Source organism: Acartia tonsa, chromosome 5, assembly GCF_053477335.1.
Source record: "Acartia tonsa isolate MP-2025a chromosome 5, ASM5347733v1, whole genome shotgun sequence".
Classification (NCBI taxonomy): Eukaryota; Metazoa; Arthropoda; class Copepoda; order Calanoida; family Acartiidae; genus Acartia; species Acartia tonsa.
In genome coordinates, this window is record NC_137264.1 from 14,839,150 (window position 1) to 14,864,435 (window position 25,286).

The 25,286-nt window shown below is 37.6% G+C and overlaps 2 protein-coding genes across 3 annotated transcripts in view; one reads left to right on the forward strand and one right to left on the reverse strand.

Annotated features, from left to right (window-relative positions):
* Positions 1-25,286, forward strand: part of Tudor-SN (Staphylococcal nuclease domain-containing protein 1) — a 472,363-nt gene that overhangs the window by 340,204 nt on the left and 106,873 nt on the right. The window lies entirely within an intron of this gene.
* LOC145320254 (uncharacterized) lies at positions 16,549-21,786 on the reverse strand. The gene is made up of 5 exons (XM_080162683.1): positions 21,629-21,786; positions 20,549-20,651; positions 19,660-19,863; positions 18,167-18,246; positions 16,549-17,168 (listed from the first exon to the last, which is right to left on the reverse strand). Exons 1-5 carry the CDS (start codon positions 21,664-21,666, stop codon positions 17,135-17,137), a joined length of 459 nt encoding a protein of 152 aa, XP_080018809.1. The 5' UTR covers positions 21,667-21,786; the 3' UTR covers positions 16,549-17,134.

The window sequence follows — 25,286 nt, forward strand, 5'->3', positions numbered from 1 at the left end:
GACACCACCCAAGGGCGTCCAAGCTTTTCCATTTGGGGGGGGGGGGGGGGTAAAAATTTAATATTCAAAGTTTTGGAGGGGGTAATCTTTATATCATTAGGCAAGCTTTTTAATTTTTTTAGGGGGAGGAGTAAGAATTCAAAATTAAAAATTTTGGGGGTGCCCCTTTTGCCCCTTGGGGGGTTCCATTGGGCGTCCTTGACACCACCCTCCCAAAAGAAGTCACCCCTTAAAAAAAAACCTTAATTTTTCCCTAAAATTAAAAGTGGGGAGGGCGGTCGACTTCCCCCTCACCTCAAGTGTGCCAGAGGCCTCTAGGGGCGTAACCGCTAGTAAAGTTACTGCGCTATCAAAAAAGTTTGGACTAGAATTATCATATGGTCTCAAAACTTGCCATCATTTATCATATTTCATCAATGAATGGAGTTTTTAACAGTTTGGGGATCTGAATAAAACATTATCAGATGTGAGTTATACAACATATCTTCTTGTCGACATCCATGACCCATTGACCATTGACCACCTTTTAATGACATTTATCAGAGGTAGTCACTTAAGGAATGGGGTGGTGGGAAAGTCGATCCTCCAACTTAGATTTTTGTTTTTAACACAAAAAGTAAAAAAAAATAGAGGGGGATATTTTATCTTGGATAATTTTTCTAATGATGTTTTCTCTTGAGTTGATGTTTCCTCCCTTAAAATAATTTTAAAATCTGCCTGTATTTATTGAAAGCTATAGATTGAATTAATCGCGCAACCAGGGAGGGAGGAGACACTTGACGGACATTACAACAGTTCCCAAGGCTTATCATGGGCTTTATAACTTTGATTGTTTTCAATAAATGATATTGGTTCAGTGTCCAAACTTTTCAATTAATAAATGTAATCTACAGATAGGATAATTATGTTTATTATCACTAGGGATATATATCGATTTAACATTTATTGACCTTTCCCTAAAGATCCCTGGGTTTAACAGGACAGGCTCGTGTTAGTTTCAACAAAATATTTTATAGGGCGAGACACAATTATAAATTATAAATACGAGTTATATCACCAATTAATTACCTCATACGGGCAGGTCCAACAACCCAGGATAACTAAGGGGAGCCAAATATCTCTTTTTCTGTTTAAACACAGGTTAAGTAACACCCATCAGACAACCAACTCTTTAATTGTACGACCTTTGTCCTAAATGTGCATGGTAATGAGTTGCACCTGTTTTGGGCCAGGGCATTCCTCCTACTCTAACTATTAATGTCGCGCACCTGGCATAGAAGTAGGAACCATTTTTAACGTCTTTAGTTATGACCCAGGATTCTCTCCTATTACAAACAGATGCGCTACTACGTCGCGGGTTGTTATACTGTCTTAATTGTACCTAACTATTACAGAAATTACCATACAAAGTCTAAAATGTATAGGATGATTCTAACAGACAAAAACTAACGTTCTGTACTATCAAGACGGATGGACGGATTATAAAAAAAGCTCTACATTTTAAAAATGCTGCATTATGAATTAATTTAAACAATTCTTAGTAGGTGTCTAATTTGATTATATAAATTTTCTTTATGTACCTTTTTAAAATTCGGAGCTTTCCTATAATTAGGTTCGGTCCGTCCGTAACGTTTAGCTCTTATTGTTAGAATTGTCCTATCGATTTCAAACTTGGTATGGTAATTTCATGTAGTAGTTAGGTAGGATTAAGAAAGCGTAGCAACACTATAATCGTTACCATATGGCCTTTAGTTGATGTTGTTTTTTAACTATTTTGACAACAATTTTTATGCGATTTAATTAATTATCTTATTTATCTGATTTTTGGTATAATAATTCCCATAACAACAAAGTTTTAAAACGAAGCATCTCTATATTGGAGTCTAAAAATGCAAGTATGTTCGTTTGTCCTACAGTTTCGCTTTTACGAATTTTATCATCTTTGTTTTATAAAATGCTAATCCAATTTATTCCATTATAAATCTAGGAGGGGAAAAAAGGAAAAATCAAATTATAGTTTGAAACAAAGAAATACTTTTTCACTCTTTTTCTTACGTATTTTGAGAAAGAGTGCGGCTATTGTATAAATAGTAACTTTTTACGTACGTCAATGTCATTTAAAGCATTCAAAGGTATGTTAATATTGATTCCAGAATAAGATTGTGTCAAGCTAAAGACAGTAGATAAATAATTCTTGTGGATGTTAACTGCAAATGTTACTGGGATTCAAAGTTTTGTAAACACTTTATATTATTCGTTGGCCTAAAAACTACTGTTAAATCTTGATTAGGGTTGAAACTTATATTTGTTATCATTAGGAATGGACATCTATATCCTATTTATAATTTTATAGTCCAATATCGTTCAATGGAGATTTTTTATAGGATACTATGCATTATTAAGGCTGCACAATTTACAATTTACGAAAATAGTCATCCTTTATGTCTCTTTTTCTCGTACTTTAATGTCATAGGTAGATACAAATATTCTCATAAACAATTTGTAGAGCAGGACAGACGAAGATAAATATAAGATTCTCAGGACAGATTCAAAAAACAGCTAAAATATATATCAATAGCTGCTACGCTCCTAGAGGAGATTCTTAGGAGCATTTGCGGTGGGGGAGGGAAATTTTTTTAAAAATTTTTTTGGGTAGTTTTTTTAGGTGCGATTTCTCTTCGGAGGTTTGTGGTACTCTCTCCAAAATAGTTATAAACCTTTCCATGAGCTATGAGAAGCTACATTGTAAAGGAGAACTATTTCGGTTAAATTTGTCGCCTCTGATCTATATTTTCCTATTATTTTCCCCCAGTAATGCACTATTGAGCAGGAATCTAAAGGGATAAGACAATGGACAATAAATTGATAAACATTCCCAATAACAATAATAAGAATTACCCCTTTTGTATATTGAAATTATTGGTTGAAAAGTGAGGACAACACTAATTTGGAACCAATCAAAATTCAAAGTTACTTTGGGTACCAGTGTAATTTTCAGTATGATGTCCCTTCACCCTGACTATTGAGCCAAAATAGGTTTTATTGAAAATTAGATTTGGTCCGTTTACGGTCCTTCCCAAACTTGAAAGAAATTCTTAATAAAAATTTAGATTTTCCAACTAATCATTTACTAAGATATAAAGCTGTAGATTATATTTAACTAACTTTACAACAATGGATATAGAATATGTGGATATTGTGAGATATTCTCTGATAAAATGTTTTTCACGCTGATTGATGCAACGACACCTCCCCCCCCCCCCTCCTTTTTTGACTGTACCCCATCCCCTGACCATGGAAGAATGTATTGACCAATATCTGCGGACTATATTGGCAACCTAAATTGACAACAACAAAAATTACCCTGTCACAATATCCAAGTATTCTATATCCACTGCACTATAAACCTCAATGAAAGAGGTAGGATGTCTGTCTGTACGTGTTTTTGTCTGTTGTGAAAAGCTATGTTAAAAGCTGAGGTGAATCCTTGGATTAAGTGACGACCTGGAGAATTTATGATGGGTGTTATAGCCCCTCTCCCTTTTCCCAGAAAAAAAAGATTTAACAACCCCACTGATAGAATTTTCTAAGGGAGGTGTGATCACCCACATACTACAATTCAGCTTGATTTTTTTCTTTAAATGAATATTTATTTTTAACTCTCTAAACAATATTTACACGTTATAAAGCTTCCTCAATGAAATTTAGGTGGGGGGGGGGGGCGGTTCTAACAATAAAATGTGCTTTAAGTAATAATAGAATTGTAGTTTGTGAAGAAAAAGGATTATTTCAATCATTATTGGAGTACATATTACTGAATTTTCGTGGAGTCATTTAATTTTAATATAAAATTGGAAATGCAACCGAGAAAAATTTTCTTGGGTGGAGTTAAAACCCATTCAAAGGTATATGATAAGGTTGTCAAGTTAGAAACATTTAATTTGATAGTTTAACAAGGTAGACAATTGTTTTCTTGATTTAGAAATTGTCGTAACAAGGGGCATAAGGAAATGGGGGTGTAGAAGCCCCATGCTTATAAATAGGAGAAGCCTAGAGGATCCTTTTTTGTCAATTCCCGTTAGGGACTGTTAATAACTCAAAAAAAGTAGGATTTATATTCAAATTATTTTTTTTACTTTTGATATATTTTCATCAGGGATCTCAAGGGATAAGACAGTTGGCAATGAATTGATGTACTCCCCAAATACACAAAATTACCCATGCAATTCTGCAGATCAAAATTATTGGTTGAAAAGTTTGGACACTGCTAGTTGAATCAACCAGTCAAAATTGATTTAAATGTTTTTACGCCAATGAATAAGAGAACGTATTTATATAACTCTTTTGGTACCCGTATAATTTACTGATCAATGTTCACTTCTTCCTTAAAGAAAATATAAAATAAAAATAGAAGGAATTAAAAAACTAAAAAAATGTAAAAATTAATAATAAACATCAATATCTGCTTTTTAATATCCCTTTATCAAAAGCAGCAGTAATATATAAAGAACATTTTCATGACGTAATTAATAATCTATCCAATGAATTACTCTTTATTTTTGTGTAATTCTAATTCATAACTGGTCTATGTTAATACTGTCTAATATTTTTCTTTGAATCCGTATTAGTGTCCTTTGACAATTGCAATGTTATTTTTGGTAATTCCGCTAATATGCCATTAATTTATTACGCAGTTATTTTATCAACATAAACCCCATTTTTATATATTACCATGAGAATATCTTACATATACACTAATATTATACTCCAATAACACTAAACTGTGGCTCAACTGTGGCTCTGGCAGACGTTAAAAATGGTTTCTAGTGCTTTTAGGTCAGGTGCACGACATGAATAGTTAGAGTGGGGGCACCTCTGCCCATAACAGGCGAAACTCATTACCATGCACAGTTAGGACTTCTAAGACAAAGGTATCAAAGGGTTGTTTATCTATTGGGTGAATGGACGCTTTACACGGCTATAATAAAACCTGGAGTATGTTTCCGGGTGGCGGTGAGAGGCCTTGAACTTGAAGCGACACCAAGCCGCCGAGAGATCATCATCAATATTCTTCAATGGCTCTGGCTCTAAAGGCACTAAAATAGAATTTACTTTAATATTGGTATAAAACACTTCTTATGGAAAGTGCCATCAAGGAAAGAATACTTATAGAGAGGCTGTGCATCTAAAAATTTTTTTGTTGTTTTGATAAAACCCACATATTGCATTGACGAAAGAACAATTATTCCAGTGAGACTTCTAAACCGATTAATATCCGTTGGATAAGAACCAGATCTCAATCATAATGAAGAATCATTTAAAAATCGTATTACTGACAATTTTCTACGAATGTTAAAATAAAAATCATTAAATTAATACCAGTCTTGTTAGCCTGGGCCTTAGTCCCCTAGGATCTAACAAAACTGGTTTTATTTTTTTTTATTTTTCCTCGGAAAGCTAAGATATGATGCGATATATAACTACTAGCGGCTACGCCCCCTAGAAGCCTCTAGGGGCACTTAAGTAGAGGGGTGAAAAGTCGACAACATCCCATTTTAAATTTGAGTTTTAATAGAGTAAACAATATTTTTTTAGGGGGGGGGGGAGGGGGCTGAAGACACTCTCCCCAAAAATAGTTTAAAACCTTCCCAGGACCTATAAGAAACTTCACTGTAAATGAGATCAATATCGGTTCAGCGGTTAGCGAGATCCTTCGCGACAGACAAAAACGCTTACTACTTTATATACTAGGATTATTATTCCCTAATTCCTTGCAACAAATTATACAAGTAAGATAAGTCTGTAAGACATGGAAGGTCATATTTATATTCTCTAGGAAATGACATAAAACCTAAGCACGACCATAGCCTAGTGAACAAAAGACAAAGGTTGACCTAAAGAAGCTTTAGGTTGACCGATTTTATAAAGGCATTTGTTAGTTGTACTTGTTTAGGTTGACCTACAGAATAAATTGGTCGATCTCTAAAAGTTGTTTGTGAACTAGCCACATAAGAAGCTTCCCTGAGAAAAAAAAACCTACATTGGCCCAACCGTTTCGTACATTCCGTAGAATTCATAATCTTTTATAGAAATTGCAAATATGAATGTTGTCATCCTTGTTTCTTATTATCTTAAAGAAAGTTTCTTCTGAAAATGTTGAATGAATATAATCTAAGCTTATGGTTTTCTTAGAATAATAACAATTTAAAATAAGTAAATATAAAAAAAATTAAGTTTATAGCGTCTGTTTTATAGAAAGGCCCTAACAGTGTTTATTTGAACGACTGGACTAGAAAAGTAGCGCTTCAAGGAGAAGATACGTACATATGTTTTGTTGATATTTGGCTTTGAAAATCACTGTGAATAAAACTTTCTAAAATAAATATCTGAAAGCTTGAAAATATTACTGTACAAAATCTGACCCTGAATTTGCTTATCGCCGAATAGTCTGAAAGTATGCAGGGATCTCAAAGAGATAAGACAATGGACGATAAATTGATGTACATCCCCAATGAAAATACACAAAATTGCCACCTCTGTAGATTAAAATTAGTGGTTGAAACGTTTGAACACTTAACCTAATGAATCAACCAATCAAAATTCAATAAAAGTCCTTAAAGTTGTTAAGCCAACGAATAAAGAAACGTTATTATAAACTTTGGGGACTAGTTTAATAAACAACCCATTGTCCTCTCTCTCTCTCTGAGAAGTATGGCTAAATGGACCAAACATTAATTTAGATTTCAAGATACCCGATATTAAAGTTTTTATAAAGTTGATAAAAAAAAATTATATACAGTAAAAATTACTTCAAATTTTGTTTGGATATATAATAGTTATTTCTTTCATCGTATTATAAACGGCTTTCCGCGGATATAGAATGTACAATTATAAGATTAAAAATAGTTTTTTAGCCCCGAGGTGCCGAAGGCACGGGCTAAAAATTAAATATAATCGCCATTCTATGTATATTAATTTTGAAATATGAACAGATTATGACATTTTTGTGTTCATTCCATTAAAGCATGAAAACCAGCCCCAAAAAGTTGTAACCCCCAAAAAGTTGTCAACATTGTAATAAAAAATAATTTTATATCCATTGTTCCATCCCTGAATATTTCTCAAGGATATTATGGGACAAGACAATGGACGATAAATTAATAACCATCCCCAATAATGATAAACAAAATTATCATCTTTATAAATGCTATTTATTAGTTGAAAAGTTTGGCCACTACAAGTTTCGGACCAACCAATCAAAATTCATTTAAAATATCAAAATTCGAACCAATGAATAAGAAAACATGGTTATAAACTTTGGGTACCAGTGTGATTTACAGTCTAATGTCCCCTCCCTCACTGTATGTTTCTACACTCTATGTTATAAAACTCGAGTATGGGAGTAAAATTGTAAGACCTATCGGTTATATTAAATTTAGTAAATGCTTTATATAGGCGTTTATATATTATGGGGAAAAATAGAATTAATTTATAAAAGGTGTTAAACCAAAGAGAATTTATAAACATATAATAGGTCTTCATTTTTATATTTTAAACAATAAAAAGTCGTTTTAGATTATACATACAAATAATAAACTTTCAAAGAAATTGTAGATTAATCGGTACAGAATTAAACTCATGAACAAACACTTCTACAATTGTCCACAACTTCTAAGCAGTAATTACAAATTCATGACTAGCGGTTGCGCCCCTAGCATCTATGGGCTCTATATTCGAAGGATATTAAAGGGCATAAAAATAGCCTAAAACCATCCCGGGACCTATAAGAAGCTTCACTGTAAAGAAGAACCATATCGGTTACGCTACAGACGAAAATGCTTACTACTTTATATAATAGGATGATATATTCTGCACTACATATGGACATATTAATCCTTGTTATTGTTAATAATGGTCAGTTTAAAGTGTAACTGTGGTATGCGGCAGCTCTGGACCATGCAGAAACCAAGACATTATAGTGATGCTACGCACCTAGCTAAATCCTGTTGTTCTACAATTATAAAGCCACCTGAAAATATGTCAGATAACGGTACTGGTTTCATCCCTCAGTTGTCCTGCAAATGGAGGGAGGGGGTGTTACCCCTCCCTCTCCCATCTTAAGCACCGGAACCTTCCCCTTCAACCACCAAGTTATCAGCACCACCTCAACCCTGAGGATAAAGGATCTAAACCTGCCCTCACCTGATAGGATCACCCCCACACAGACTGTTGTTGTCACAAGTAATCATCAAACCTTCCCTCTTTAGTACCCAGACCGACCACTCAACCCCTCTATGCTTATCTACCTATTGTGCTGCTCCATGGGCTATCCTGCCTGCCCCAGACAGGGATAGCCATCTACCTAACCATTGCAATTACCTATGTTTTACTGTATGATTTATCTTTAACTATCTTTATTCCTAATCCATATGTATTTATATTATGGTTAACTGTATTCTTAATTCCCCCCACCCTTTCCAGGGATGGGGACTCATGATTGCCCAAACTGACTATTGTATATGTATTACAATGCTTTTATGTTATGATTATTTATTCCTATCCATTGTAGTTAATGTTTGTTGTATATAGCTTTAGTATATCTTAACCCTTCAATAAAGTGACAACTGAAAATAGATGTTGATCATTATCTAGTGAAAGCTAGAGAAGCGTAGCTTCTCTATAGTAAGGTGTCCACGTCTGTCACACTGCCGTAATCTAATTGAACTCCGGTGTCTGCCATTTATCCTCGGCGGATACCACAACTTTGGTGACAGCTGTGTGAGATTACGGCGAACCACAAGTGTAGAGCAGACGCGCATCTGAGGCTAAGGTACTCCCAGCAGTGAATCTGGCAAAACTGACGCAAGCAACCTGAATTACCCACCCTGGACAGCAAAGTTTAACTCTGCATCCGGCAGTTGTGGAAGCGAGACAGCGAAATTTGATGAATAACCGCGAGCAGCGCTGATATCTAACGGAGAATTGAGCGCCAAAAGGGCTGAAACAGGCCTGCGGACCGGCTGAAACAAGCCAAATAAGTGTAAACGGCTGAAAATAGGCCAATTTTACTGCAAGAGATAGCAGGATCCGAACCAGTGGCGCTAGCAGGACGGGACATTCCCTGCCGCCATCAGCTGGATTTGGATAAGCGGCGCTAGCAGGACGGGAAATTCCCTGCCGCCGATAGGCTGAAACACGCCACATAGCTGCAAGCGGCGCTAGCAGGACGGGACATTCCCTGCCGCCGATAGGCTGAAACATGCCACATAGCTGCAAGCTGCGAGCTAACATACGAGTGTAGTGCACCAGAACAGAGAAAAACTACGTCAACCCCGAGTATCCTGAGAGGCTACAATGCAGCCACCCATCTAGAAAACAGATATTATATCACATTTTCAGGGATTACCACCCTAGTGTGATGGCCAAACAATAGATTTATGAGCAAAGCTTGGCAAACAAATTGTTGTGTTGTGATAAATCTAAGAATAGAACAGGCTTGGATTATTGTGTATTGTGATACCAGCTAAAAATAGAACAGAGTTGGTAAACAAATCTGTTATGCAATTGTGATAAGGACAGAAATAGAAGCTAGGTGTAACATAATAAAGACCCTGATATACAATCAAAACAATCTCAAGCCCACATCACAACAACAACAATACACCCCTTATTCCAAGGGAAGGGGAGGGGCCCCTCTCCATTGAAGGCAAATACAATCAGGGTGATATAATAGATAAACCTAGGATTAAGAAGAAAAGGTCCTATTACACCAGCACACAGTTACCCCCCTCCCTCACAGGGGGAACGGACGGAGTTACCCCCGTCCCCTCACGCGCTTCCCCCTTCCTACCCACACTAGACTAAGTCCGTCTGTAGTGTGGGGCTAGCGATCGGACACACAGAGCGCCATTCACGGATAGCGCAACAGAGTGCGGAAAATATCATAAATCCAACGGACGAAGCGGACCAATGAGAGAGCGAGTTGAGGGGTGAGAGCGCGTTTTCCCCGTGTGCGCGGATTTGACGGCGCGGACGCGCGTTACAAGGACAGGAGATTCCACACACACACACACACACACACCCACACAGGAGAGGGGCCATTCTATAGCATACATCATAGATATTTTTTTAGGAGAAACACTTGCAAGCTCCTCCCTCCCTGTCTACAGTGTGATAAGGAAAACTAAACCAGTTCCTTAAACCCGCTCAGACCCTCAACATCTTCCTAGCCTGCCAACCCTACTTCAAAGCTGAATGGTTAGTGAAGCAAATATATGTATATATAAATACCCAAGTGATAAATAAGGTTGTTTTTTTTGTACCATGGGTACAAGTAAGTGAATACTAACCTCACCAAACAACACTGGAAACTGATATGGTAACTGAACGAAAGTACGCCCACCCTGTGGACATAGCCTGACTTGCTGCCCCACACTGGGCAGTGGTGGTGTGTACCTGGACCATCGACCTTCATAGTTGTGAACTATATACAGAGGAAGCGTGATTTTTTTTGGAGCAAGGAGGAAAAGCTAGCTAGCTCTGGGGATATTCCTATACACGTATATATATATATGGGCGTGTAGCCATGTATATATATAGATAGCCTACCTATCCATATATCTACTAGCGGATACGCTCCTAGAGACATCTGGGGATACCTAACATATTCCCTGTTACCTTTAAGCTAAGATCCGCTGGTTACCACAGAAATCAAGAGCTATACTGGAAAGGAGAACAACTCAGGCTCAACAGTTAAACAAGACGCTGGCACAAACAGACCAACCCCCTGCTACTTATCATGGGGGCGCGCCAGCCACAGAAACTCTTGAGCCAGGAGGACCGAGCCTACGGCTACGTGGACTACCACCCTAATTACACAGCTATAGTATTTATACTAGGGGTGAGCCGGCTCGAACCTCCTTGCGGTGCGGCTACTCTACTCTGCTCCTATATCTACAAGATACTGCTCCTGTTATCACTTTGGCCTACTGTGTTGAGTACAGTGAACATCAAACACATGCCAGGTCACAGACCCCTGGTCCCTGAGATGCCCTTGTCTGGAAGGATGACTGAATGTCCGCTGCACAGCTCCTGTTCAGTTGGTGCTCAACGTACGAGAAATAGCGATACTGGACTGGGGATTGCTGAACCTGTAGGTGTCCCCCTGGGGGTGTTGAACGATGCAACTGAGCCTAATGAGAAGGTGACAAGCTTCAGAAACTTAGTGGCCAGCCCCAAGATGGACACTATTACCAGAACTGAGACTCCAAAGGGGCCCAGCCCTAGGGCCAGTACCACCTGTTTCTGGGGTGGAAAGGTCCTCCCTGGCACTGGCCTCCCCAATCTGGAGGATGGGGAGCTGTCCCAGGGGAATAGGCCCTTCACCCAGATGCCCGACGCGTACCTGGGGGTGGGGGAGCCGCCACCCAAGCCTCCCTGGGAGCCCCCAGGCATGGAACGACTGGGGACCGGCCTAAGGATGGGGGCTGGTGACCTGCCGCAGTGGAAGACTTTACCCAGCACGGAGGGAGCAGGGTTGACCCGCAGCAGTGAGGCTGTCCCCCCACACTCCAAGACCAGATGCCGCTACTTTGTTGAACCACTGCACATGTCCCAGCCAAGTTCCTCCATGCTGCTGAAGATGGAGGCCCACCAGGATGCAGAGCTCAAACTAGGGGAGTCAATAAGAAGGCCACCACCTGCCAAAACCAGAACCACCGCAGGGGCTCCCCACCAGCAGCTGACGGAGCCTGGCAGGGACGCAATACCAGCTGGCAACTCTGGCCCAACTCAGGTGGCTACCAACAGTCGGCTGACAGTCCGGAATACAGCCCAGGCTACCATCAGTATGGCATCTTCTGGGCCTTGCTGGTCCACCAGTGGGTACCTGTCCACACACTGGCCACAGGTACCCCCCAGAGCTCATAGCCCCCTTTCCGACTGGCACCATCAACGGCCTTTGCTACCAACTACCTGGCATACCCAGAGGGAGGATCCCTCATGTGGAGAAGCACCTGCAGAAGCTAAGGCCGAGGCTGGCCTCGCCACCCAGGGGAGGAGAGCCGCTGTTGGATGGAAGGAACCTGTGTGTATGGGGAGGAGGCTGAATGTAACCAAGGGGCCACCACAAGCAGCCCAGCACCGCCTGACCCCTAGTAGGGGAGACCCTGTTTGTCAGCTGGTGCCCCAACTGGAGGAGGAGAGACCTGGCAGGTTGATACACCCTGGGGAAGCCGGCCTGATGGGACCCAGCTGGACGAAGGGGCGCTGCCGCTTCAACGGCCACACAGCCGCCAAGTGTAGAACCGGTTGGGACCAAGCAATGAAGAAACACCAGGCCGCCCAACAACCTGCATGCAACCAGTCTGCCACCCAGGTCCACCTGGAGGGAGATGCCCAGCCGTCACCCCAATTAGCTGCCGCCGCTGGGGCCGCGGCTACCCAGGAGTCTGTGTCTCAGATTGGGACCATAGTGGCCAGGATCAACGTGCTGGGAGGAGCGGCTGAACCCAACCGGGTTGGCCTGGACCTCAGCCTCAATCACAGGGGACCGGTGTCCGTAACCCCTGTCGCCCCCAGCAAGAGCCGAGGGGCGCTACCCAGCGAGTCTGAGTCGATGTATGGGACGCCAACCGGCGTCGCCACCTGGAAGGAACGAGAGGTGCTTCCCTGCACCACCAAGCTGATGTCTGGGGCGACAACCGTCGCCGCCACCTGTGAAGACTGGGGGGTGCTATCCAGCGCCCCACGCTGGTGCCTGGGGCGACAACCGTCGCCGCCACCGAGAGACCTGGACCCCTGTGAAGACTGGGGGGTGCTATCCAGCGCCCCCACACTGGTGCCTGGGGCGACAACCGTCGCCGCCACCGAGATACCTGGACCCCGGAATGAGCCCGCAGCCCCAGAGGAAGGGGTGACACCCGTCACCCCCAGTCAGCCAGAGCCCCCAGCCAGCAGGGAGGGTCCAGCTGTCCCTCACCCTCAACTGCATCCAGCTGTCTACCTCCCTCAACCAAGCCAAGGTAATTGTATTGCACTGGTGTACCAGGAAGTTTGGGCTGGGCCAAACTTGCCTGCGCCCCCTGCATCTGCCCCAGGAGCCAGGATATCAGCCATTACCAGCCAAACTGAAGAAGCTTTGACCGCTGCCTGGGGAGTAACACCACTAGATGTGCCAAGTGCCGAGCCTACCCATAGAAGTAGAGGATCCCCAACAATTATGTCTACCCAAGATGGAGACAATGTGCCTGGACCCCTTCAGGCTAGGGGAGGAAATCCGGAGCCTTGTGCCTCCAGTCTACCAGCAGCAGTGGCCGTGGATGGGCCTGTCTCCCAGCCAACTAGAGCGGAGCCACCCTTGCAGATCCAAGACAGCCTCCGGCATAAAGGATGGACTGCTACCTTTCCCTACCCCGCAGGTCGGACTGCCATGCACCACCCTGCCAATGTCCAGAATGAGCCTGAAGGAGGCAACGCTCCTACAGTATGGCAACCACCACCTGCCCGCGTTGACAGAGACCCTGGAAGCCGAATGAACCTGACCAGCCCCGAGGGCGAAGAAACTGCGCCTGCATCCAGTAGCCAGCCTGCCAGCAGCAAGGTGACCAACACGATGGAGACCACCAGCCCAGTGGAGAAACCTGAAGAGGTGTATACCAGGCGGCTGTTGGTCCAAGCCCCCTCATGTGCTGTGCCACTCCTGGAGGTTGCCAGGGTGGCCTCAGAGGTACACATCCAACGGCCAGAATATCCAACAGGACCAGCTATTCCAGCAGATATAGCCGATTCCGTTAGACCTGGGGAGGGCTGGAGTCCACCACCATCCAGCAACTGGTATCCTGGCGGACCCATTCCACAAGGACAACAAACTGAAGGCCGCAACCACTGTCGGAAGTCTGGCGGTGCAGACAACCCCTCCAGCCTTCCGAGGGGAGAGTTGTGGTATGCGGCAGCTCTGGACCATGCAGAAACCAAGACATTATAGTGATGCTACGCACCTAGCTAAATCCTGTTGTTCTACAATTATAAAGCCACCTGAAAATATGTCAGATAACGGTACTGGTTTCATCCCTCAGTTGTCCTGCAAATGGAGGGAGGGGGTGTTACCCCTCCCTCTCCCATCTTAAGCACCGGAACCTTCCCCTTCAACCACCAAGTTATCAGCACCACCTCAACCCTGAGGATAAAGGATCTAAACCTGCCCTCACCTGATAGGATCACCCCCACACAGACTGTTGTTGTCACAAGTAATCATCAAACCTTCCCTCTTTAGTACCCAGACCGACCACTCAACCCCTCTATGCTTATCTACCTATTGTGCTGCTCCATGGGCTATCCTGCCTGCCCCAGACAGGGATAGCCATCTACCTAACCATTGCAATTACCTATGTTTTACTGTATGATTTATCTTTAACTATCTTTATTCCTAATCCATATGTATTTATATTATGGTTAACTGTATTCTTAATTCCCCCCACCCTTTCCAGGGATGGGGACTCATGATTGCCCAAACTGACTATTGTATATGTATTACAATGCTTTTATGTTATGATTATTTATTCCTATCCATTGTAGTTAATGTTTGTTGTATATAGCTTTAGTATATCTTAACCCTTCAATAAAGTGACAACTGAAAATAGATGTTGATCATTATCTAGTGAAAGCTAGAGAAGCGTAGCTTCTCTATAGTAAGGTGTCCACGTCTGTCACACTGCCGTAATCTAATTGAACTCCGGTGTCTGCCATTTATCCTCGGCGGATACCACATAACAATTAAGAAACACTCCACTCAGGAATCTCTGTTGAGTTTCTTAACTTTATGTTCGTGCATGGACAGGCATGCTTAAAACAAGGACAATTATGTTCATATGCGTAACTAAAAGATGCTCACAACGTTGTAAACCTAGTTTATAGACTTAAACCCGACAGCATATTGTTAATAAAGGCATAACCGATTTAGTAGGCTAGCTTTAAAGACTGTCTCATTTCCTCTTGTTTACTGACGTATGTTTCAAAACTTAAGTGAGAAGCTTGAATAAGCAAATTTTTTAATTTAAAAATTTTTTTTACTAAATTCTATTCATGTAAAGTTGCAAGGCTTTTTTTATATGTTGAGATCTCGCAAACCTCTAAAGATGATAATAGTCTTTTCTCGTATTCATTCGAACTCGGTGGATAGGAACCGGTTCTTATCCATACGAAAAAAACTATGTCTAGTATCGTATTATATCCAGCTTTCTACGAATATAAAAATGTACAATCATAAGAATAAAACCAGTTTTTTAGCCCCGAGGTGCCGAAGGTTTTATTCTTATAATTGTACATTCTATATAACTATTCTCGTATTTATTTAAACCGATTAATATCAGGTGGATTAAAACCGGTTCTCATCCATACGAAAACATTATGTCTATGCACAGGCATAATGCAGAAAATAGTTATGCCTTACCGCTGCGGGTGGCATTAATCTTGTGAGGAGAAATGGGGGTGGGTTATCAGTGGTTAAGAGGGTACTTTAAGTGATAGTGCCGTTTTTGTCTTATAAATTTTGTTAGCTTGGTATTGCTGTGCTAATAAACGATGTATTACTATTTCAGACTAAATGTCTCTGTTGGTGTAAAAATGAGTTATTATAGCACACAGAACAAGGTCAAGGTATTAATCACCAAATTCTTGAGGAGATATAGGGATATGTAAATGTTTAATTTTAGCAAACTCCCCAAGGTGGATGATTTCTCATGGGAGGATGGTTATATCCTTCCCCCAAAATAGTTATAAACCCACCCTGGACCTATGAAAAGTTACATTGTATAGGAAAACCATATCGGTTCAGTGGTTAGCAGATCCTATTGTAGAGACAGACATACATCCTGTTACTTTTATATATGGACGAGCGGTAACGCCCCAAGAGCCCTATAGGGGCACTTGAGGAGGTGGGAGGAGAAGTCAACCCCCCCCCCCCCCATTTGCAATTTTTTTTGGAGGGGGGCTTTTTTCTAGGGGTGATTTTTCTTGGGAGAGTAGAGGCACCATTTCCAGAAATAGTTTTCTAGACCTATAAAAAGTTAAATTGTAACGGAGAACCTTATCGGTCCAGCAGTAAGCAAGATTCTTGGTACAGACAGACAGATAGACTTGTATAAAAGGATAACATATTTACTTCTATCTAACGGACAGACAGACGGAGGGACAGACAGACATCATTCTACTTTGTATTATAGATAACACATTTACTTTTATCTATAACCCTGGTAATCTATAACTAATTATTATGTCATTTACACCCATACAATATTAGTTATAATAACATTTATGATGAAAACGGCTTCGTTTCTAGCCTTTATAAAATAGAACAACATTTATAAAGCTCCAATGAAAAGAAAAATAATCGGAAAATCAATTTTGATCTTTCAATTTGAATAAAATAAGATGGGCTAAATTTCATTTAGACAGACACACATCATACTACTTTTGCAGGTAGATATACAGGTAATCCAATTACTGCAATTAGAAATTGTATTCAGATGCTTTAAACCCAAAAACCGGAAATCAGATGAACAAGGATGACAACATTTATTAAAGCAAAATTGAAAAATATAGGACAAACTAATATTAATTAACATTTGTAGAATGTCAGCACTTAATAAGCAGAATATAAATGTAAAGTCTATTTGTCGCAAAACTGCTTAAATACATGAAACTGTTTTATGAAATATTTACATTTTTTTTAACTTTATTTGAGAGATGCTTAGCTTATATCAATGAACTTTGTTGTCCTATAGATCAGTTTTCGAAAAATCAAATGAATAGGATAATTATATCACAAAAGATCATTTTGCCAACAAAATTGAAATAGGTTATGTTTTTAATGGATGTACGGACATTCCGTTAACGATTATAGAGTTGCCCTTAGTTCAAACCCGTACCTACCCATGCCAGTTATCACATGACAATTTCGAAATCGATAGGACAATTCTAACATGCCATAATTATAAGTTAATAAAATATGAATAAATAAAATTTTATTAAAGATTAAATATGTAAATCACATAAAAAAAGGTATAGGTACATTCTAAATATAATATTTAATTAATATTTGTGTCTTCATTTGTGGATTTTTTATTCTTGATTTGCTCTAACCAAGTCTGAACGTGTTGAAATCTGCTGGTCTGCAAAAAATAAAATTATTAATTAACAAAAACTGGAAAGAAGCTAGAATCTCCTACAAAGATGTAATTAAGGTCGGGGAAGATTTATTTGGGTCAGTGGAATGCACAGGGTTTTGCCAGGAAGGTGAGCGAAGCGCACCTGAAAATTCTGACATCCCAGAATTATTTACACCCCACTAAACCAAAATCGAGGTTGGTTAATCTTTTGGTGGTTGCAATACTGACATTAATAGGGGTGTAATTTTAAGGTCAGTGGGGTGAATACATCCTCCTAGGTATCCAACCCCCTTCAAAAACCATTTTTGACTTATAAATTGATTAGCGAAGAAAGCTAATTTATTATCACATAACCAACTTAAATTTGAGGGGGGTTGTCACTTTTTTTACTTGTTATCAAATTTGGATGTATTATGGAGGTATTAGAGGAGGTTGTAGACCCTTGTCAAGTGGTTTGATACCTAGGGGGGTTAACACTATCCACCCACCTTAATTTTGCCAAAAGGATGGATACATCCAACTTTTGCACGCCTCTGGTTTTGGTAATAAGGGGCTTCTTAGTGGGAATGGTAAACCAAAAGTTTTGAATATTTTCAAAGAATTTTCAAAACTTTATAGGGAGGTTTGGAGACTTTATTCTAAGGTTTAGAAATTCAAATTTCAAATTAACCTGATTATATTTGTTGATAATTTTGAGATAGTATATATACCCATAATCAGATGCGTACAGAAAGAAATGTATGGAATGTCAGGAGAGAGTTAAAAAAATCGGCGCTTCGTGCTCCAATTTATCAAATTATAATAAATCCATTAGCTACGTTTAAGGGAAAAAGTTTTTTTTTTCTGGGCTATTGATAGTGGTCTAATATTTCTTGTTCAGATTCCCATGACCAAAAAAATCGCTTTGTAATGTTAGAGATTTTAAAAAATGAATATGATTTTCTCTGCTGCTTCTAATGTTGTCAAACTTAAATTTTTAAATTCATAGAATAAAAGCTTACTGTATTTTCTTTAGTAAAACTTGATCCGCTCTTGATTTTAATTTTGCTGATTCTAGAAATAAATCTCTCAATAAAGCAACCTGAAAAAAATATAAATTAAATTTTTGTTAAAAAGGATGATTACATAAAAAAATCATTATGCAATTACAAAAAATCTAAATATGAATGTTTTATTTTTTTCCTATCAAATGAGGAAAATTGAAAAAAAGACAACTAAAATAAACACTAATATCCTTATACTAAAGTAACAGGATGTCTGTGTGTTTGTACCGAAGGATCTCACTAACCTCTGAACCGATTGGGTTCTCATTTACAGGGTAGATTCTCATAGGTCCTGGGAAGGTTTATAATTATTTTGGGGGAGGTTACCACCACCCTCCCAAGAGAAATCAACCCTAGAAAAAATTACCCCTTCCCAAAAAAGAGACTTGAACGAAGCATAAACCAATTATTTCTCTAATTAAATATTTTCAATAAAAAAACATTCAAAGTGCCACTAGAGGCCTCTAGGGGCGTATCAGCTAGTACTCTATATAATAGCATTGAATATAATTATACTCAAATAAGTATATACTCTAATTGCAGTAAAAAACTTTTCTTTTGGAAGTGAGTCAATTAGTTAGAGATGCGGATAGTTGTAGAGATGCTAGTTTCGAATCTCATCTTAACACCACGTCGTGACGTTAAAAATGGTTCCTACTGTTACTATGTCAGGTGTGCGACAATAATAGTTGGAGTACGGTCAATGCCTTGGCCCAAAACAGGCGCAACTCATTACAATGCACAGTTAGGACTTGTCAGACAAAAGGTCGTGCAATCAAAGAGTTGGTTGTCTGACGGGTGTTACTTAACCTAATACCCAGTTGTTTGGACAGAAAAGGAGACATTTGGCTCGTATTGGTTATCCTGGGTTGTTGGACCATGGCGTTTGAGTGTCATGGACAGTATTTCCGCCCGTACTATGTAACTTTTGTGGTTACACATATCTATGTACTGTATTGCATACAAAGTTGATATGTTACGTCATTTAAGCTCATAGGTAGATTTATTGACATTATGTCAATAATGTTATTCCGATCCTACAACAATTTCAAATATCAAATAAAATGTAATAGGATATTATATATATTTAAGATACATCTTTTTAGATCATTTTTTTTCGAAGCAGCTTATAGTGCCTATCAAAAAATGACGTGATAAAATACATTAATTAATAATAAACCAGTATAAATTTTACCATTGGTCAATTAATATTTATACTGGCCTATTATTGGTCATACGTATTGTATGACGTCATTATTTTTAGGCACTATAAGCTGCTTCTTCTTTTTATATTAATATTGCTTGTTAATTTGTTTCACTTTGTCCGTTTGTCCATTCCATAGTTTTTTAGGCTTTACTACATATGGAAAATGTCATCCTTGTTTTATTTAATGTTTTTTCCTGCTAAAAGTATCCTTTCCTTGCCATTTTAACATTTATATGGTACTAACCTTTACTGAAATAGGATTACTAATAGTCTGTTCAGGTATACGCGGGAAATTGGACTGCTGCTGCTGCGTTAGAATATGCGCGAAAAAATCGTCTTCCATTTCTGGTTGGAATTGTGGTATTGGAAGAATTGTGACAAACTCTGGTGATGGTTGGAGGATTACTTTTGGTGTTGATACTGGGACTCGTCGTGAGAGGATTGGCATCTAGATAATAGAATATTCAATACATGTACTACATGGATGTCCAACCCTAAAATTTTGTTTTATCCCTCTTTATTCATAGATAAAATTTGCAGAGGATAGGGAAGGTTTAATTTGCCCTCTCAAAATACGGGTGTTTTTTTTTGGGGGGGGGGGTACCTGATTTTATAAAAGTTAAAGGCATTGAACATTGGCACGAAGCGCCAAATTTTTGTGTGGGAGGGGATATTCTTTATTTCTCTTTATCACTAAATGTGGGCAACTATTAACAAAATCGTCCTTGTAAGTAGCCAAGGTACTCTATAATTTACTTTGTCTGACCGTCAATCAGTCAGTCCGTATCATAATGGGGTAAATGTGATCTTCTCAGCTGTCATTCATGATAGTTGGCTGATTTTTTTTATGTATAGAAGCCCTATACCAATAAGCATCCTGTATGTAATTTACTTTATCCGTTTGTCAGTCATGCTACAAAATATAAATATTAGAAAATAAAAAAATATATGAGAAAGGTTTCGTGATTCTTAATTTTAACAAATGCTCTTTAAATCTCCTTGTTCCTATTCCAAACAATGATTTTTTTGTGCTTCACTACATATGGATGTTGTCATCCGTGTGCAACTAAATTAGAATTTACTAGAAGGTAATTCGATAATGATAAACGGCCAGATGGATAGTCAAGGTCTACCTTATAAAGTCTGTTTCTGGTTGCTGGAAAAAGCCTCCAGGTGACTGCTGCAGTAAATTCTGGTAAAGTTGTCATCAAACTCAACCAGATTAGGTTTACATAACTAAAAATAAAATTTGATTAATGTAATAATGATTATTCTTATTTATATAAAAATTATAGATTGCCCGTCTTTGTGTCGAAGGATAGATCTCACTAACCACCGAACCGATATGGTTTCAATTTCAATCTTGGGGTAATTTTCTTGGGAGATACCTTCCCCAAAATAGTTATAAACCTTCTCCGGACCTTTTAGAACATTCGCTGTAAAGGAGAACCATATTGGTCCAGTGGTTAGTGCGATCCTTCAGTCAAACACAGAGACTTCCTGTTATTTTTATATATGGATAACGATCTTCCTTTCTGAACGTTTTACAATTGATTTTAGATCATTGTTCAGTTTTTGAACAAACCTTGGACGGGTTAAATTATTAATTAGATAAAATTCACTGAAACCAATAACTTCATATAAACTTGAAAATCTATGTTAGCAAAAAGCAAAAAACATTTATCAAACTTATTCCAAATTTGCTATTTTTTTGAGGTGTTAAATACATTTTAAAAGTATTTTACAGTTTTCCATAGCAATTAAAAACTAGTTTATTTTCACAGAAATACAGATCATAATTAAAACAAGGATGACAGCATCCATAAAAGCATCAAACGGGAGAACAAACTTGTTGTGTGTCAACATTTAATAAACAGAACTGATCAAAACTGAATATAAAATTGTTGCAAAGAACATATTTACATTTATAGGAATTGATCATAGAGATTCTTCGCTGAAAATATTAAACCTTGTTGTCATAGAAATCATTGTTCTAAAAATAAGATGAATAAGATAATAATTATATTGTAGAAAAAATGTTATCTAAAAATGTTTTTTAAAAACCAGAATATCTTAAATGGACAATTATTAATCACCGAAAAAAGCTAACCGTTACGTAGGGACGGGAGAACAGACCATGATTTTAGAAAAACCTCAGCTGAATCTTAAAATCATATAGTGCTATTAAATTCTTGCTTAAAGATATTACGTACCTAGTCCTCATAATATAACTAACGAAAATCTGGAACATTTATTCTTTTTATAAACAAAAAATTATCAACGGAGTAGAAATTTTGGCCGTCGGAGGTTTTTTTTATCGGAGAAAATATTCCTTACAGAGAAGTTGACTTACGGAAGATTGAAAGATAGAGAGACATACGTGGAAAAAAGTAGATTATGGAGGAAGAGAAAAAAGAGAGACAGAAATGTTATTAAAGCAAGAAAATTTATAATTATAGAGTGTATGTACAGAAAGATCTCGTAAATTACTTAACCAATTTTCAGAGAATTTAATACAAGGAAGGTTTAAGTCTAATGGATCTGGGACTGTGGCTCAACACGTATATAGCGCATCCGCTTGTCGTTGGGAAGGTGTTAGGTTCGAATCTTGGCTTAACACCGCGTCATAACTAAAGAGTTTAAAATAGTTCTTACTGCTGCTATATCAGGTGCGCGAAATAAATTATTAAAGTAGGGGGAATGTCATAGCCCAAAACAGGTTCAACTCATTGAAATGTACAGTTAGGACTTTTAGACCACAGGTCTAAGAACCCACCAAAAAAAGTTGACTCCCTACAATTACCTTAGACGAAGCCACTTTAGGCTAACCCCTCCCCCCCCCCCCTCCCTAGAAACTGGGGTTTGAAGCTCAATATAGATATATACAGGTAGACACAAAACTATCGAGATATAAACATATGAAGGTTTCGTGATTTTTCATTTAATTTATTTTAAAAAAATGATAATATGAACAAGGATGACAACATCCATAAAAGCAAAGCTCTGAAACGGTAGAACAATCAACATAGACAGTTTAAGGACTGAATAGTCACAATATCAATGTATGAACAGCGAAACAAAATTGTAAGTAAATTTGTTGAAAAACTGCTTATACCAACAATGAAATTAAATCGAAAAAAATCACGAAACTATACGTGTTTTTCAGCTGTCGTTCTGGGGCAACATATCTTAAAATTGACGACCTCTCCATTTGCCTCCCAAATATTATTTTATATTTATTTTGCTTGTTGGTTATACCTTATACCTGAATCATATCACATAAAAATTTGTTGTTCAAAAGTTAAAAATCAACATGTTTAAAATGGATTGGACATACCGATATTCTAGTAAGATTATAGATCGAGTTGCTACGCTTTTTGAATATTATTACTACAGGAATCAGCATGCAAAGTATAAAATCAATAGGATAACTCTTACATGGCATAATTACAGAAAACCTTTAACTTCCATTTACACAGATAATCATTTGTGTTATTATCAAATCAACATAATATTACAATGACTCTGTTATTAACAGACTACCAACATCAGTAAATTATTATAGAGTAGAATATTATTTATAATTTCATAATCTTTTTTCATTCTCAAAATCAAAGTCTATTAATAACAAGTTGGATTCTTAACCACTTTAGGTGAATGGAAACAAGAATTATGACCCAATTCTCCTCCTAAAAATGCACCGCAACATTTTTCAATTTTAATTAGATTCTAAAAATATTCGGACTTAATCTTAAAGATATAAGATAAAAAAAATTTAATTTAACATTAGGTTGATTTGTTCAGAAACATTCAAAAGAAGGTGTATCAACTTTTTTTTATAGCTAGCCGGTTCTTTTAGTAAGTAGTAGATGTAAAATTTTTCATAGAATTCAGATATGCAATCGGTTTTTTTTGTAGACCTCTTATTTTTTAAGTAATTTAAGTTTTTTAAAAAAATAATTAAGTCGGTTTTAAGGTACTAAAACGCAACAAAATAAAAGAAGAAAATGGCCACTAAGAACAAAAATAGTAAGATCTTTAATTTGACACCTTACTTTTAAAATTCTGTTGAGTAATTATTGAAAAAATCTATTTTTTTAACCTCGGTTTAATAAAAACTTTAGACCTAAATATTTTCTCAAACAGACATAAAAAACATGGGTTCATATATACCTTTAGAATCAGAAAAATATTACGAATCCATTGTAAGCAAAATTGAAAAAAAGTAAAAAAAAAAAAATTAAACAAATGGCCAATTGTATTTTTTGTTCAGGCAACACTATCGTCTTCCCTTTTTTACCCCCTCTTTACTCCCTCTTTACCCCCTTCCCATTTTTATACTCAATTCAAGAATTAAGACGTTGCCTGTACAATATAATATGATATTTTCATATAATTCCTTTTATTGTAGTTTATATACTATATTGTAAACTTTTTTTTTCAATTTTGCTTGCAATGGATTCGTAATATTTTTCTGATTCTAAAGGTATATATGAACCCATATTTTTTTACCTGTTAAATAATAAAATTAAGTTCAAAGTTTTTATTCTCGTGGGTTTAAAAAAATCGATTTTTTCAACAATTACCTGACAGAATTGAAAAAGTAAGGTGTCAAATTAAAGATCTTACTATTTTTGTTCATAATGGCCATTTTCTTTCTTTTTTTTGTTGCATTTTAGTACCTTAAAATCGACTTAATTTTTTTTTTTTTAAACTTAAATTACTTAAAAAATAAGAGGTCTACAAAAAAAACCGATTGCATACCTGAATTCTATGAAAAATTTTACATCTACTACTTACTAAAAGAACCGGCTAGCTATAAAAAAAAAAAGTTGATACACCTTCTTTACCAATTTAATAGCTATTTTAACAATAACCATCACTCAAATTTATTTTAATGAATAACAAGTCATTACTCCATTAAAACAGCAAAAAATTCAAGTCTGCAAAAAAATGTATGCTGTTGATTATTTCAATTTTTATGTTTCAAATTTTTGGCATTAATCAGGGGCTGCTATTCAGCCAATTAATTCCATTTGAAATTGCCGCAAAATTTAATATTTTTTTTAGAGTAAAACTTGCTTTTTTACGTAACTGAAGAGGAGTGGAGAGAAAAAGAAAAGGGGGTTTCACGAAATTTCCCTTTAGAATTGATTGTCAGAATCACCACATTCCCTTTTCCCTGGGCATTAATAATGTAATAAAAATACTTATCTATATTCTTTAAAACACACATAAAACCAACTTGTTCTTTAAAGGCTTTGATAAAAAATAAACTCGTTTAGAACATAAATGTTTACTTTGACGTCATTACAAGCTAAAACGAACTTAATGGTTCATTTAGGAATACAAGTAGTGGTTAACGGAGTATTTAGTTTTTAAAAGTGAAGCTTTTCTATAATTAGGGTCGGTCCGTCCGTACGTCCGTCCGTCCGTCCGAGATAGATAGCTTTTATTCGTTAATTTAGGCATGTTAGAATTGTCCTATAGATTTCAAACTTTGCATGATGATTCCTGTAGTAGTTGGGTACGATTTAGAAAGCATAGCAACTCTATAATCATTACCAGAATGTCCGTACGTCCATTTTAAACATGTTGATTTTTCTACTTTTTTAACAACAAATTTTCAAGTGTTTTAATTATCCGTTTGATCTGATTTTTGATATATTGATTCCTGGGACAACAAAGAACAATATTATAAGCGAAGCAACTCTATAATCAAGTCCAAAAATGTAAGTATGTCCATAAACATTATCCTGTTTTTAAGCAGTTTTTCAACAAATTTACCTACAATTTTGATTCGACATGTATACATTTATGTTCCGATTTTTCAGTTCAGATACTATACAAGTTTTAATGTCCGTTTGTCCT

Excerpts from the sequence above, each read along its gene's own strand:
- LOC145320254 (XM_080162683.1), bottom strand. The coding sequence starts at position 21,666 with ATGTTCCAGATTTTCGTTAGTTATATTATGAGGACTAG. Across the intron at positions 20,652-21,628 it reads AGTTATATTATGAGGACTAG|TTATGTAAACCTAATCTGGT; the intron begins GTACGTAATATC and ends TTTTATTTTTAG. Across the intron at positions 18,247-19,659 it reads GTAATCCTATTTCAGTAAAG|GTTGCTTTATTGAGAGATTT; the intron begins GTTAGTACCATA and ends TATTTTTTTCAG.